At 31.8% G+C, this 16,040-nt stretch overlaps 1 protein-coding gene across 2 annotated transcripts in view; it reads left to right on the top strand.

The window, feature by feature from the left end:
• Positions 1 to 270: 270 nt before the first annotated feature.
• Positions 271 to 16,040, top strand: part of LOC124531320 (syndecan) — a 247,781-nt gene continuing 232,011 nt past the window's right edge. The window contains exon 1 of one of the 2 annotated variants that reach the window (XM_047105848.1): positions 271 to 532. In XM_047105848.1, the coding sequence (XP_046961804.1) occupies positions 467 to 532 (66 nt within the window). In that variant the 5' untranslated portion in view covers positions 271 to 466. The remainder of the gene's footprint in view (positions 533 to 16,040) is intronic. The other variant, XM_047105840.1, reaches the window with a different exon arrangement.

Below are 16,040 nucleotides of genomic sequence, written 5' to 3'. Positions count from 1 at the left end.
AAAAAAATTCCAGCCAGCTTTATGATCTCTTACGACGTTAGGTCTAAGATTTAAGTACTTTGTTTTACATTCATTAAATGATTGTACAGCTAATAGGATAAAACTAATTTCATTTAGTTCTAAGAATACGTAAATGTAATAAGCTGCAGTGCGTAACACGACGTCGAACTGCAACAAAGCTTCATCAAACGTCGGGCGACGACCGAAAGCAAAAATCCACATCCATGAAGTTAGCAACGATTCGCTTTCTAGCGGAGAACGACTTCATTCCGACGACGTAGTGAAGCGAGCGCCAAGCGCCACTCAGTTTACTACAAACTCAAATCGACGACGCATGTCGCTTCTCTCGTTGTTGTGACCGTGTGTATGGTGCTAGTGTAATAACATAACAGCAAATTGTTTTGTGCTGTGATAATTTGTGTGGTGTAACCCTGTTCATAAAACCGGGCTTTTCAAAGTTATTGTGATGCAGTTGAGCATATTCCTATGGCTGTCTTGTGTAGCCCTCGCAGGATATGTTCGAGCGACAGAGGTAAGGGGGACCCTCTTTAAGCGCGGCATTCCGGCTTTTTGTTAGACAGTAGACGGGACAGACCGGTATTGTCATCGGTGTCTAGTTCCGAAAGTACAGAACTCATGTGAGTTCTTGCGTAACTTTCAATGTCAACACAATTTTACGAGTGTAATTTCTTTCGGTTCATCAATCTAAATTCTTCTGTATGACTGTGATGGTAGCGACTATAGTTACCTGCACTTGGGCGCATCGGAGCGGTGCGTCCATTATTTTATCGTTACCTTGAACGAGCAGTAATCGTCAGGTAAACAATCGTTATCAGGGCCCCTTACCATCGATTCGTGTTTATTTTTAAGGCGTTACGATGTTTGTAATGTTGGCGTGAGTAAACAGGTTTGCTTGTATCATGAATGAGAATGACCATGGCGTAGTCGTGCCGACCAGATCGCCCACGTTGGGGTGAAAGCGTGTGAGTAATAGATACCCGTCAGTCAAGAAACGCAGCTGTGTATACGACCATGCTGCGATGTTCCATCTCCTTCTATTTTTGTTTAGTTTAAGGGCGCGTGAACGTAGCCGACTACTTTATTACTTTAGTAACTAACCATCGCAACATTTTTTTAAATTTTGTATAGTAATTATATTGTTTAAATTTGAAACCAATATATTAATACAGTGATTGTCAATTAACAGTGTATTTCTTGATCATATCAATAAACCCTAGCTTTCACCCTCACTCCTTATTTTCAAGTTGCTATAGTATTATTACAATTTTTAAATCACATAAACTGGTCCGATCTTATTACAAAAGTAAAAATAGTAAATTGCATTAACAGAAATCACGGACTGCGTGATATTTTTCTTCTACTTAGGTAATTTTTAAAATGTAAAATATATATGTTACTGACGTTTGTAAAGGCATTTTGGAGATCTATGAATATTGTATAACGTTTTCGTGTATGTAATAAATTTGAACAAGCGTTAATTTTAACGTGGAAAAATATTAGTATGCTGAGTCATTTCAGCTAAAAACTGAAAGGTATTATTTTGTTTCATAAATATAAAAGTAAAATAGAGTATTCTATCTACCACATATTAACAAGTACCTTCAATAATTAATAAAAAAATACCTACAATGTGTTCGTATAAAAAAATCGAATGGCTAATTATGTATGGCTCAGATACTTTTTGCTTCACATCTCATAAAACAAATCCGAGATAGTCCAACATTAAGAGATACAAATAATATTGATAATCACAGCGAAAATATGATTACAATATTATTGGACATTCAATTCATTCACATAGAATGTAAATGTTATCATAATATCTATTCATCTGATTTGCAGGATTGAATGTTGTAACATGTTGGGCCATGTGTCTGATTAGAGTCCACCCACTTCCCAAAAGTCTATACTAATTTTGTATATACAAAAGTAACTTTGTCTGCTTGTATGTCTGTTACGCTTTCACGGCCAAACTAGTGACTAAATTTTGTCAAATTTGACAAATGTTTTTAATTTTTTTTTCTTTGGCATAAAGAAAACTTGAACTCCAAGGCATAGGTTTTGTTCCTTAAATCTGACGAACAATGACAGAAAAGTGAAGCCGTGGACGACTAGTCCTATAATAAATCTACCAACTAGCTAAGCTCGTTTATTCGTGCAAAATTCATAAAACTTCATCTCCGTTTTACCTAGTTTTACCGAGGGGTGAATTAAAAAAAATATCCTATGTCCTCCCCGGAACTCAAACTATCAACATTCTAAATTTTATTTACGGTTTAAGAGGTGAGAGATAGAGTTTCACATTTATTATAGTAGGGGTATGTCGCAGCCAACTAGTTTAATTAGCCTTTTAATCAACAGCCTAGCCATTGTACTAAACATCTGGCTCAAATTACTTTTAGCCATATATCAGCAAGAACTAACTTGCTGTAGGCTCTCTTGTAATAAAACTATTCAAATTTGTTGTTATAAATTAAATATACACAACATTTTTAGTATGTACATGGGTTAGGTAAGTCTAAAATAAATTACCCTGTCCTATAACCTGAAGATGTATTGACTGTTTGTCATTCAGAACGATGAACGGCGCCACTTATTAAAAAGGCTAGGCTGTTAATTTAATGCCTAATTAAGTCAGTTGCTTGTGACAAATATGCCTATGACATATACGTCTTAATATTGCAACATATTTTTTTGTAAGGAAACTTTTTTATTCAAGTGCCCCCCTCGAACACTTCATTTCATTGTCATAGATCTCTGTAATTCGGATGAATATAACTATCAGACAAAAATAACAAAAGCAAGTAAAGAATAATAAATGAAAACGAATAAAACAAATAGGTATTGTCTTCGATATTAAAACATCTGGATGGGTTTTAACGCAACTTTGTCTGGTGAGTGCTGACAAGCATCAATACAATAGACCTCGATTTTATGTATCCATCAGTCTACATATAAAGCATAGCACAAGATAACCTATAACATATTTAAACAGAATGGATTAAACACTGTTTTCAGTTTTAATTAAAAAGGCTAATTTGCCTTTGTAACAGAATTGACAAAACTACTACAAGATAGACAAAAATCATATGGCATAGAACTAATTATCTGAGAAGGTAATTTTCAATGAACAAAGTTCTAAGGCAATATTGCAATTTGTCGAAACGAACATAAGACAAAAGGAATGAAAATTCATTGAAAATAAAAGTATGCAGTGGCTCACAACGCGGTTCCGGACTTCGTGACTACCAGCTCTCAGTTGCAGATAAAAAACAATGTCAAGTCAATCAATTAGGTTAAATAAGCAATTTAATTGAACTAAATATAATCAATCTATACATAAATTTAGCTATTTGTGAAATGGTATTTCATATTGTCATTATCAAGTGTTAATTAAATATTATTCAGTTTCAGATAGTGAATCATAAATTATTTTGACATAAGTTAGTAATATTAATTAAAATAATGCCACAATCGGCTTATACAAAAATAACAAAACAATGTTAATCTATAAATAATAGTCGAAATATGTTTACATAATGAAATTAACGATACCTGTGTAATTAAATGTATGGCTTTTTCAGGCAGGGATAACTTTTCATCAATAAAACTTGGACATTGCAACTTTTGCATTAGCCCTTTGCCTTGTTTTTGTGAAAGAAATTTGTTCTCAGTTGTCAACTTCCTACCTATCCCCGGGCTTCTTTGGCCTGAGGGACGCCGTGTGAAATAGGCCGACCGATCCAATCTATTCTAAATGGAGTTTTAGTTTACGCTTTTAACTAGAATTATCTGTATGTAGTATCTGTACACATACATTAATATATTAACTCTTATTATTATTGGAATTGAATTACACTGTCTCCACAGATTATCCAGATGTCATTCCCATAAGCATTATAATAATATTTTTGCGTTCTTATCGTATCAGAATATAGTCGTAATCTGGGAAATATGTTTGATTGCTTATCTCTTACACAAACCGTAATGTAATCTGCCCTGGTTCCTTTACACTTCATAAACAAACTTCTTTACCCTTGACGTTGTTGGTGACGATGAATAACGAAATTCCTAACATCAAGACTATGTGTTGATACAGTAGCGTACTAATTCTACATAAGTTTAACTCGTTACCTATTTAGATAGGTCTTGAATGTTAATTGAATTGTATTGTTGTTTAAGATTATTGTGATTGCTAATCAATCCATTCCGTCTAGTTGTTTTAGTATATTGTTTTAATTGAATTGTATTAAAAAATATCATTGAAATTTGATAATGTGTAAACAACTACAAAGTAGTGTCTATTTAAATTAAACAGTCTGTGTAAAAATTATCTTGAGTTAGAATTCCAGAGTAAACTCCAGTCCAAAAAATAGTTGTTTTTCAATTTACAGGTGTAATTATCTTAACGTGACAACGTGTAGACGAAAAGGTGTAACAAGAAAACGTAGAAACCAACTTACTTTCACACTTTGAATATTAGTTATATACATATTAAAATTGAATGATATCGGAGCCAAGAGTAATTGCTTTTACGCAAGCACAAGAAGTAATTGTATATCAATTTACATTGAGAACAAAATCATTGCACTGACCGAAGCAAGTTTATGAACTAATTAAACTAGTTAACTACATCCCAAGTGCTAATTGGACGGAGTTGAAAACAACACAAAACAGAACTATCTCAAATATTTGTACGCGCTGATGGAAAATAAATATATTTCTCAAAATCTTTGCTGAGATTGAAAGTTTTTGTAAAAAATATCTTATTCAAACAGAAAATTTCGGTTCTATTTCAAAGTAATCTCTCCTCTCTAGTAGTAATTAATGAAACAAATTGAAAGTTTTTCAGGGAATTAAATTTCAAATGTCTAGTTCTTGCTATAATTAATTTCCACAAAGCTTAAAACAATGAACCTTATTTTTAAAATCAGTACCCTGTAACAAAAGGTCTCATTGCTTTATATATTAATTAGCACACGGTGGAAAATTCGTAATTGTTTTTTTTGAATTGTAAATCTTTAAAGTCTATTGTACTTTATATTATTTAAATCTTTAATTTATGACATTATTATATCTAAGAGATACCCGTTTGTAGGACAATCCAAATGTTTGCCTTTGAAGCTTGAAACGTTTCTTTGAGTTTCAAATTCTCAAGGACGTCCCGGGAACGGAGTCCGCGAGCTTTGTAAAGGTTTTAGCCATGTAAGAGTGTAGTGAACGGAATGTAAATATATGATCTAGTCTCACAATTGTGCATTTTGAGAATACTGACCGACTAGATGCTTTCAATTTAATCTTATTTACTTACTTTGAAAATAAAATGAATATGGAAACATATTTATAAATATGTAAACTGTATGTACAATAACGAAAATAGGTTTTTGAGCGATGTTTTTCCTATTTGTACAATTACAATATATTTAGTCGTAAAGTAAAAACTGAGGAAATATCTGGTTTTATTTGTTATGGTAACTGTACGTTATAATTTTGTTTTAGTATAATTGTATGTGTGTACAATGTATATGCATGTAATGCTAAAATAGTGAAATAGCAACAGAAGAAAGGTTTAAAATTTACTTTTACATATGTTCTACAAAGGCCATTTCTAATATAACAAGTAAACGAGGATCGCTTAACAATAAATCATAACAATAACTTGGGTTGTATGACATCTGGTCACCAGCTGTAAGTACGCAACTAAAGGATTTTACTTCTTATAGCCATTTGTCAACAAAATTGTTTACAAAGTACAATATTCATTGATTACATTTGTTCTGTTCTTTGTTGTTTGTTTCAAAAAATCTACCTGAAAATTTCTACATGTTCAGCGACATTAATTTTTGATTGATAAATAATGTGGTATTTAAAAGATTAGTATCTCATCTCCCATACATTATCAATCAGTTCCATCCCTTATACATCCCACAAACACTCGCAATTCTTAAATAAACCACCTACCCAATACAAGACAATCTTCACTCGGTAGAATTTCGCTCATACTTGATTTATGATCATAGCTTGCTGAGGCATCCTATGCACCGAATGATTCATCAAATGACGTATTTCTCGACCAATGTTCATAAGTTTACCTACTTTGTATTTAAATTATACCGTTTTGACAATTAAGAATCAAGCTATTTATATGAGACTCACTACACGGTTCAAATAATTGATATTATTTATGATGGACTTTGGACTTTAAATTTATAATTAAATATAAATTTTAAGTGCCACAAATCGATAATCATAATTATTTCAAATAGTATTTTCTAAGTGGTTAAGTATATCTCGTATTTGACTAAATTGACCGTATATGGAGAATGTGGATCACGGAACAGTTGACATGTCTACGCGGTACACTGGTCCAATTTGTTGTGTCGATGCAAATTGCTTCAATCCATTTAGTGATTATGCCCATTATATGATCCGTTAGTTTTGACGCAATAAATCATTTAGCGTGAATTTTTAAATGGTTCGTTTAAACCACATTTTTTTTTTATTTTACATATTCTCAAATATATATTATATTAAATTTATTCATTAACGTGCAACGGTACAAAAGTTTTTAATAATGTTTATGAAAAATAATTATGCCCTCTATTGGAAAGAAAGAATAATTAAAATAGGTCAGCGATCAATCCACTTAGTAGTCACAATAATTATAAAATGAAGTGATAAAGAAAAATTAAAATACACAGTTTCGACTTATATGTAATTACCTTATGTATACCTTATTCAATTTTATGTGACAAATCGTCAATGCCCAATGGACACAGGATTCCAAAGTTGTTCTCTGCGTCAGTTCTATAACGCTTAACTAGACGCATCCGTCTTCTCGGTAGAATGAGCGTTTTATTTACAAGGACTTCTTGATTTCAGTGTAATTGGACCTAAGATGTGTAATTGAACTCGTAAATTGTTTCAACGCGAGATTTTATTAAACACTCCGTCGCTTACGGGAATTGCAAGATGTAGACAAATTGAATTAAAACTTGTATTCTTAAACTTTCCTTGGCACATTGTGAAATTTAAAACAAAATAGGATTTGGGTACCATATAAAATACAGGGTGAATATAAATTCGAACAGCTCTACTGCATGAAATATTTTCAGTTTTTTTTCTAGCACCTATAAAACCGATCCGTAAATCAATGTTACGAAAAAGTTTCAGGTGGTATGTTTAACATCAAATTCAATTATGAAAATAAAAAGTAAATTCAATTGCGTTGCAAAACGTAGAAATAAAATAAATCCTTTTTTCTAAGAACTGTTTTATTCGAAAGGATCGAATGCAGCGGAGTTTCTTAGCCGTGCGTTCTATTCGTAAGTTTGTAACTCAAACAAAACTTAATTCTATTTTGAACGCCATCTCCAGGCACGTCTCCGCTGACATCTTGTGCTCGTGCATCGTGCCTCTATAGTTCGTATAGGTCAACATTCTATATTTAGTGACAACTATTTTAGTAGCAAACTTTAATTTATTTGGTAATAATCTTGTTACTCTGATAAAAATAAGCTAATAGCCAATCAAAGTTAATTTTATAGTCAATCTTTTATGAATTGTTGAACTGGAGGTAACGTGAATACTGAATAAAATTATCCATGAATATATTAGCAATTAAAAAATAACTCGAACTCAGGGAATGCATTTTTAAAATATCCAAAATAAATCTTTTTCACTTCAATAGTAACCAATGTGTATAATCATCAATAGCATGAGCATTGTCTAAATTATACCTACCAGATAATTCGCAAAACTGACAGATAAAAGACATCGAGTCCAAAATTTATTTTAAGTATTTTATACCTGTCGTTGTGGTTTCCGAATACTGGAATTCTTACTACTTTACGTCGCGTTAACGTCAGTACGTCGTGCAGCTGAAATTGTGAATGTTTGTAAAATACGAGAATTATATTGTATGTTAACCATATCCATGTCGACGTTCTTGAATTTCTATATTGCTGAGATTATTTCGTTTTATGAAATGTCACTGGCAGACTTGGTGTCTAAACTTAAACGTCTCTGATATAATTAGAAGATTAATATGCATCACATTGGGGGAATTACTGTGTAATCTAAATTATTCTTAGACATATTAACGCGCCATTGTTAAGTAAATAGATATATTTATTATGAAATTCATTCATATTTATAATAAATAACAAATTATATCCATTATTCGATAATATTGGTCTCATAGGTCAGCTTTATTAGTTAGGCGTCCCCAAAAATTGCTGTCACGAATATCGGATATCCTACTAACAGGAGCTGTATATATCGAGGGCAATACAATGGTGTAACCTAATGATCTTTGGCGTACCCATTCTATTAAAGTGAGGAAAAGTTAATGTGAAAAATTCTACACAATATATGAATTTTTTTGGAATTTGTTTCACTTTATAATTTTCACTCTTAAAAACGGATCTCGGAATCCAATACCGATGGGGTCCCATCAACCATCAACGCTAATGAGTATCATTTAACAATAACCTATTAATATCTGATCTGCGTGTTTAGAAACAGTGGTACATTAGACTTTGAAGTTGAACCCCCGCAGATCAAAACACACACACATATTATACATATATATGAAATTCAAATGATGTATGTATGGGCAATAAAAATCTCTTCTGAACAGATCTCCATTCGGATGAATTTAGTAGTCGCTCACGTTGCTTTAATCAGACGTAATTACATACCTACAACTCATATCCACAATAGCAAAGATGGCCCCATTGATAGAACACGTCAATTTTAACTAAAGGTCGTGAATTCCAGCCCCGGATAGTACTACTAAATTGTCATGTACTTTGCTTATAATTTAATAGGTCGAGTGCATTGGTAAATTTATGGAAAAAAATTTAAAGCCTAAATTTCTCCTACATCTATCCAGCAACAAAAATTTTGCTGCTATGTATAAGTTTTAAGCATTATTTCCTTAAGAGGAGAGGAGACTTTAGTCTAGCAGTGGAACGTTTAGGTTATGTTATTTTACTTCACATCTAATGTATACATTAAATACAATATATGGGTATTAATTATGCATACGATTGCGCAAACATGGCAAACAGTTTCAAATTATTCTAATCATATAATAAACAGTATATAAAGCACATTATGCCGACGGTTTCTATGTGATGAATGCTGAGATTTTAACAATGCAACGTAATAAAAACATGTCCGATTTTATCATATAGTCCAGTCTAACAAAGATTTTTATGGAACATTGAGATAAATGGCTGATTTTTTTTATATAATTTAATGCGAGGTGTGCGACAAACTAGCTAAATTTATTAACATAAATGGTAAGTTAGCTCTGAATGTTTGATTGAAAACGCTATTTCCAGTTTACTCTTATTGATTATTTTAAAAGCCCTATAATTTTTTTCTTAGGTTGTCAATTGAAAATAAGTATGCACAATTCCCGTCGAAATCGACCTTGCGTTTACCATTTGTGAAAATATTTGTTTAGAAAGCTGTGCTTACTATACATTTAAATTTCAAGAATTTGTCCAAAATATAAATAAAAAACATATAATATGTACTATAAACAATAAGCCTTAAATATAATTTTTCTTGATTTTCGTAACGTGCGTTGGATTTGAATCCAATATTTGCCACGTGACATCGGCACTGAGTTTTTATAAGATTGTATTAAACACAAAAATGATCTGATTTCGAAAAACAACAAAGTCAACTCTCAACACTCCTTAATTAGCGCTTAGTTTGGCTGAGTTGACTTTACTAAAGAGTCAGTCTGAGTAGTGCTAACTCTGCATACACTTCGAACTTTATCTCTAACATAGTGTACACTAGATAACAAGCAAATATTGAGTAATACAAACGTAACCTCTAGATCTCGAGGATTATATGTCACCTTCTTTTAAATGATTGAGTGCAGCATGTTATCTTCTAGGTTTTAAGTTTCTATTGAATATATCATTATTTGATTAAATTCAGAAGTTGTAGCGATATTAGTTGGCCTTAATCAATACTTATGAGATAACCCACACTTGGCAAATGCTGGTCTAACTTTGTATACGTATATTGTAAATGCATAGGTAATTACCGTAAAGTTTGCTCCGTGTTTTCAAGGCTGCATGATGTAACTATTCATTAATATTTAAATACATCTATTGTATGTAAGATGTATTCGTATTGATCAGAATAAATTGTCACTCGTGAACATTAATATTAAATACCTTTATGATTTCCTTACAACTAAAGTGAAATTTTTTAGCAATCATTTACATAGTAGCATACTTTTTCTTTTTATATGTTAGTACTTATTATCAGTACCAATTTTAATATAATGATAACCATTCAATTAATAATGTTTTATGGAAATAATAACTAACAATATTTCAGAACATTCAAAATATATAATATCTAATTTAAAAAGTTTTAAGTAGGCAAATTATTGTTTGTGTATTAATTGTAAAACATACTTATAATCTCATATTATTAGGCGTATATCTGAACTACTCTTTATGAAATTTCAACAATATATTCCACTTTAAATAATAGCTGTATAATGTCATTAATTTTAAATCACTCTTAAGAGACAAGCTTGTTTAAGATAACAATTGAACCGATCTTTAAAAAAAAAATTTAGGTTGATAATTTTTCTTTAATTATTCAATTTAATACATAAATATTGCGATCCCAGTAACAAGATTTCTACGTGTAGGTAATGAGTATTGATTTTGTTTTGTAAAATTTGTTATTCGTTATTTAAGTATAAAATTCTTACAACTACAATCAAATTTTTTTTCTTAAAAATATCATTTCACAATATTTTAAGAACTGATTAAGCTGTATTCAAACACCGTATACGATATATTATATACAAATATATATTACACCGTACATAGCCTTCATTTTCAGCTAAAGTTAATTTCAGTTAATTAATTTCTCGTCCGCTTCAAGATTAATATTATTTTTGCCTGACTACGGCGATGCCAAAAGGATTTCAGCTATAAGTATATTTATGTTCATTTCTTCTAAACTAGAAACAAAATTTGACGTACCGATACCTTAGATCTAAAGAAGAGTATCATGCGCTGCTTATAGGCTATGTGCTGCACGCACTTTCACACACGTGATGATGGATAAGAAATAAATAATAATTCTCTGATATTTATTGTTAATACTCAACTCAGGGCACTGTGGCTAACTACGATAATCTCTAAATTTCACTATATTTACGCGTTGTTCCATTGAAATATATAAATTATCAATAGCCTATCCCAATAGTAGGGGTAAATATAAACAGACCTTTGTTTTGTTATGCTATGCTATTTGTTTATAGCTTTGTTATGTTATGCACTAAAAACAATACTTAGCAACACTGTTCGACACATTGACAAATTGGGCTACTTGATGGTAAGTAGTCAGCTATCTCTACCTACTACATTATAGCTGTACAGAATTCTATTTTACTTATACAAATAATTCTGACAAAATACAATATGACTCTATATTATTAGTATTACGAGTAACTATATTATTCGAGCCGAAATAATTCGGCCTATGTAAAATATTAACCCAATATTTGACGAATAACAATATTTTTAGGAGTTTCTCATACCATGATACTTTTAAGAATTCCTTTGGTTCAAAGTTATGTGAAATCATTTGTCATTTCTTAACAGACTCAACTCCGAAGCATACGCGGCTAGAAAAGTTAGACAACTAACTGACAAATGACTAACTCGCTTAGTATATTTGAGTTATAATTATAGTACATTGCCTTAATCTATACATATAACTTAAACGCAAAGTTTCAAACATCATATAAAAATTCCTTTAAATTCGTTTTGGGCTTTTTTTAATATTGGATTTCTTTTTAATCTTTAAGCAAAGCAAGAATACTACGCGATATACCGTAAATTTTCTAACACGGGACCGAAAGCTGACTGAGCATTTGTGTTCTTTAATGTGCGATTTCTGATTGGTGTATTATGCGTCGAAGTACGGTGGGATCTCTTGGCTATTGCGTCCCGGCAGGAACGTCCGAGCAACGTGGCTAGGAATTTACCGCTCACGCTACGCGACTTGCAGCAACCGAACAGATTTGATTTCGGTATTCGAGTAAACCGAATCAACACCACGCTAACACCGATAGACCCTTTATACTAAAGTACACGCCATATGGTGGCGAGGCATTAAATTATTGAAATTTGCAAATTATTTTGGGGTCATTTAATGTTGAATTTATCGTAAGTGTTCACAACATACCTACTTAATATTTTGAAAAACTCGTAAACTTCGAAAAACGAATTCTATTGTCATGGAGTATATGACATGTCGACCCAGTTGACGATGACGAATCGTTATGACCTTGTCCTTGTACGTCTTTTTTTTAAAACTTATTAATTACAGAAACTGGATTACTAATTCTATAGATAATTCTTACTTAAAACAAAAAATTAGCTTGCAAACAAATGTTCTACTATTAGGTAAATTAGATCGGTATACATATATTGCGCTTACAATATTTAAAATATATTTACTTCATTCTCTTGTCACGTATCTAATTGTTTATAAGACATAACTTATGATACGTGTCGCTACTCATAAGTAAGTTTATACCTGATTAAAAAAATGTCCAAGATATAAAGCTAACCGACTAAGAATTTAATTACTTTATTTGTCACATAAAAAATGTCTAAAAAGTATTAGATACATTTTGGGTCAAATTTTTCAACAAATCATACACAAATTTTGATATCAACTCAAATGACCCATAAACGAGTTTATGTGAGTGTATGTGCACTTGTATCAGGCGCATGTGTGCGTGAGTTACTCAATGTATACTCAGTCTACTTCTTAATAATTTTTGGTAGGTTGCAGGCAGTATCAAAATTAGAAGCGTAAATGTTTTTCAACTTAATATATTACGCCTACTCCGGTCAAATGATTTGTTCCAATAATGTTATGGATAGAATCAAATAGTTGCTGAATAAAACCCATAACGGAATAATTTCTTTGCTTCTATTTCAAAATACAACGAAAATTTTTCGAAGACATTGATCGTACCTATAAAGTGAAAGTAATTTTGAATGATCATATAATTACTCGTAATTGATTACCTATGTACATATATGATATCCCAGGTCTACGAACTCGTGTCTAATTCACTTTATTATGTATTCTGAAGTCGAAAGTTAATGTACATATTAAGTAACTTCATAATTGCGTTGTAAATTTTGCATGTTTTATATCATCATGTCATAAAATTATCTGTATTTTAATTAGTTTTATATTATTCATCCTGTTTGGAATAATATTATGTTTATTTCATTGAGGTTTTATAACGTACATAATATATAGTTTAGTTATAGATTAAATAGCAACTGCTATAAAGTTTTAACCATAAACATATTAGTAAGTAACTTATACGTTCATTAACAGTATAAGTTGTTTAATAAGAGTTCTGCCTTTTCTTATATATATATAGGAACCTACCTAAATAGTTTTTCGCCCATAGATAATGGCACAGGCAAAGAATACAAAATAAAAATTCCATGAACAATACACTAGCCTAGCCATGGCTACTATGATTAAGTACTTTGAGCATTAATCTTACTCATTCAGAGTTCAAACCGGAATACAGCAATATATAGTACTATTGGGGGATATAAAAACTGATAAGTGGGTATATCTCACTCAGGAGACTCTATGCAAAACCCTTCTTACGGTTTGAAGATCTTCATAAGCTCTATCACAGGTGGGTAAAATAGCATCACTTATAAAAAACGTGTCTGACTCTTGATGACTATTCGAAAGTGCCTATAAGATCCTGAATAATGTACGTATTTAGTATAATAAGAGTAGTTGTAGTATTAGAAACATTTTGTTTATTTTACTTCTATAAGTATAACAACATTATAACAAAATACTTAAAATAATGTAACCCTATAGGTACATTAAAAATGTACATAACTTTCCTTATATATGTCGCAATTTAGTCACACCCCGTGTCTCATTAATCTACGATTCTTCTTCCATGGACCTTATCTGACATCAAAGTCTGTATTTCCTTATAACATTTGTAATTCTGAAAGGAAAACCTTGTTTATGTTAAAATGTCTTTGCTTACCTGTGATTGGAAATTCAATCACGGTACTGATAGTTCAAAGTTTAGAAATCAGTATTCAAATCACGTCTCTAACTAAAATGTCCCTCAGGTCTGTTAATAATTCAGACAACTATTGCGAAGGAATGTTCTACATACATATATACATATATGTTTATTTATTTATTTATACTTCATTGTACACCACATGTTACACATTATAATATGTTACAATATTATATATAATATTGTAGAGTACAACGGGCGGTCTTATGGCTAAGTAGCCATTTCTTCCAGACAACCCAATAAGGAGAGAGGTTGTATGAAAGTTGGGTAGGTGGTGCTAAGTCGGTAATATACATATATTGCATACAAATATCTACATGTAAATACTCATACAATGTACATATAATATATATATACATACATATACCCATACATTCATATATGTACATACACATACATACATATATATACATACACATACATACACATACATACACATACACACACACATATACATATGTAAACATATACATATCAATATTATAGACTAATAAATAATTATAACTAAACTAATAAATAAGCACTAATATAAATCGTCTCTATGCAGATTCAAGATAAAACTTCTTTAGGGAATTTTTGAAAATTAATAGTGTTTTGGATTTTTTTATATTTAATGGTAAATTATTCCACAACTTAATTGCCTGAACGGTAAAAGAGTCACTGTAGAATTTTGTTTTATGTACCGGTATTTTGAGTGTAAGACTCCGGGAAGATCTCAAAAGAGAAGGATCGCCTTGAAATTGAGACTTCTCCTTTAAATAAGAAGGAGCCCTTAAATTAAATAACCCACAGTACAGAAAAGACAAAATATGCAAGTTCCGGCGAAAGCGAATAGGGAGCCACTTGAGCTTCGAACGAAATACAGAAATGTGGTCATATTTGCGAAGGCAGAATATGAACCGGATGGCGAGATTTTGAAGTCGCTCAAGCTTATTGAGTTGGTCCTCGGTCAGATTAGTATAGCTTGCATCGGCATAATCAAGAATAGGTAAAAGGAGAGAATTTGCTAACATAATTTTGGTAGGAATTGGTAGAAGGGATCGAAGCCGTCGTAGCGAGTTCAGTGAAGCGTAGGTTCTTCTGCTCAGTTCTTTTAAGTGATCTGACCAAGATAATGTTTGATCTAAATACACCCCTAGATTTTTCACAACGGAACAGTAAGGTAAAGAGGTACCATTGTACTCAACAGACGGTATATCAGCGTAATTAACCTTAGAGACCATGCCCGGACTACCAATAATGATGACATGTGATTTCCCGGGGTTTATAGCAAGTCCGTACAGTTTACTCCATTGGTGAATTTTCTGTAAGTCGTAATTCATGCCCTCAATCGCAATGTGAAGATTTTCAAGCGTAGTGTGGCGATAAATTTGAATATCATCTGCATACATATGGTAGGAGGAAGAAATATATTGGGAAATGGAATTAATGAAAATAGCAAAGAGCAAGGGAGATAAGACGCCACCTTGAGGTACCCCTGCCTGGACATTACACCATGAAGAAAACGTCTCATTAAGGCGTATACGTTGTCGACGGCCTTTGAGGTAACTCAGAAACCACTCAATCACTGATGGAGATATGTTAAAGGAGCTTAACAAACTCAGTAAAACATCGTGATCAACGCAGTTGAATGCGTTGCTAAAATCTAAAAGTGTTAAAATAGTGAGTTGTTTGTTGTCCATGGCTAACCGAATATCGTCAGTAACTTTAATGAGAGCAGAGACCGTACTATGACCTGCACGGAAGCCGGATTGTAAAGGATTAAGAAGTGAGTGTTGATTAAGGAAGAGGTTTAATTGGTGGAATACTAGCTTTTCAAGGACTTTAGATAGGAATGGTAGGATGGAAATCGGTCGGAAATCACAATAGT

This window comes from Vanessa cardui, chromosome 1 (genome assembly GCF_905220365.1).
Source record: "Vanessa cardui chromosome 1, ilVanCard2.1, whole genome shotgun sequence".
NCBI lineage: Eukaryota > Metazoa > Arthropoda > Insecta > Lepidoptera > Nymphalidae > Vanessa > Vanessa cardui.
The sequence above is the reverse complement of the archived record's forward strand: the minus strand, read 5'-3'. Positions and strand labels throughout refer to the sequence as shown.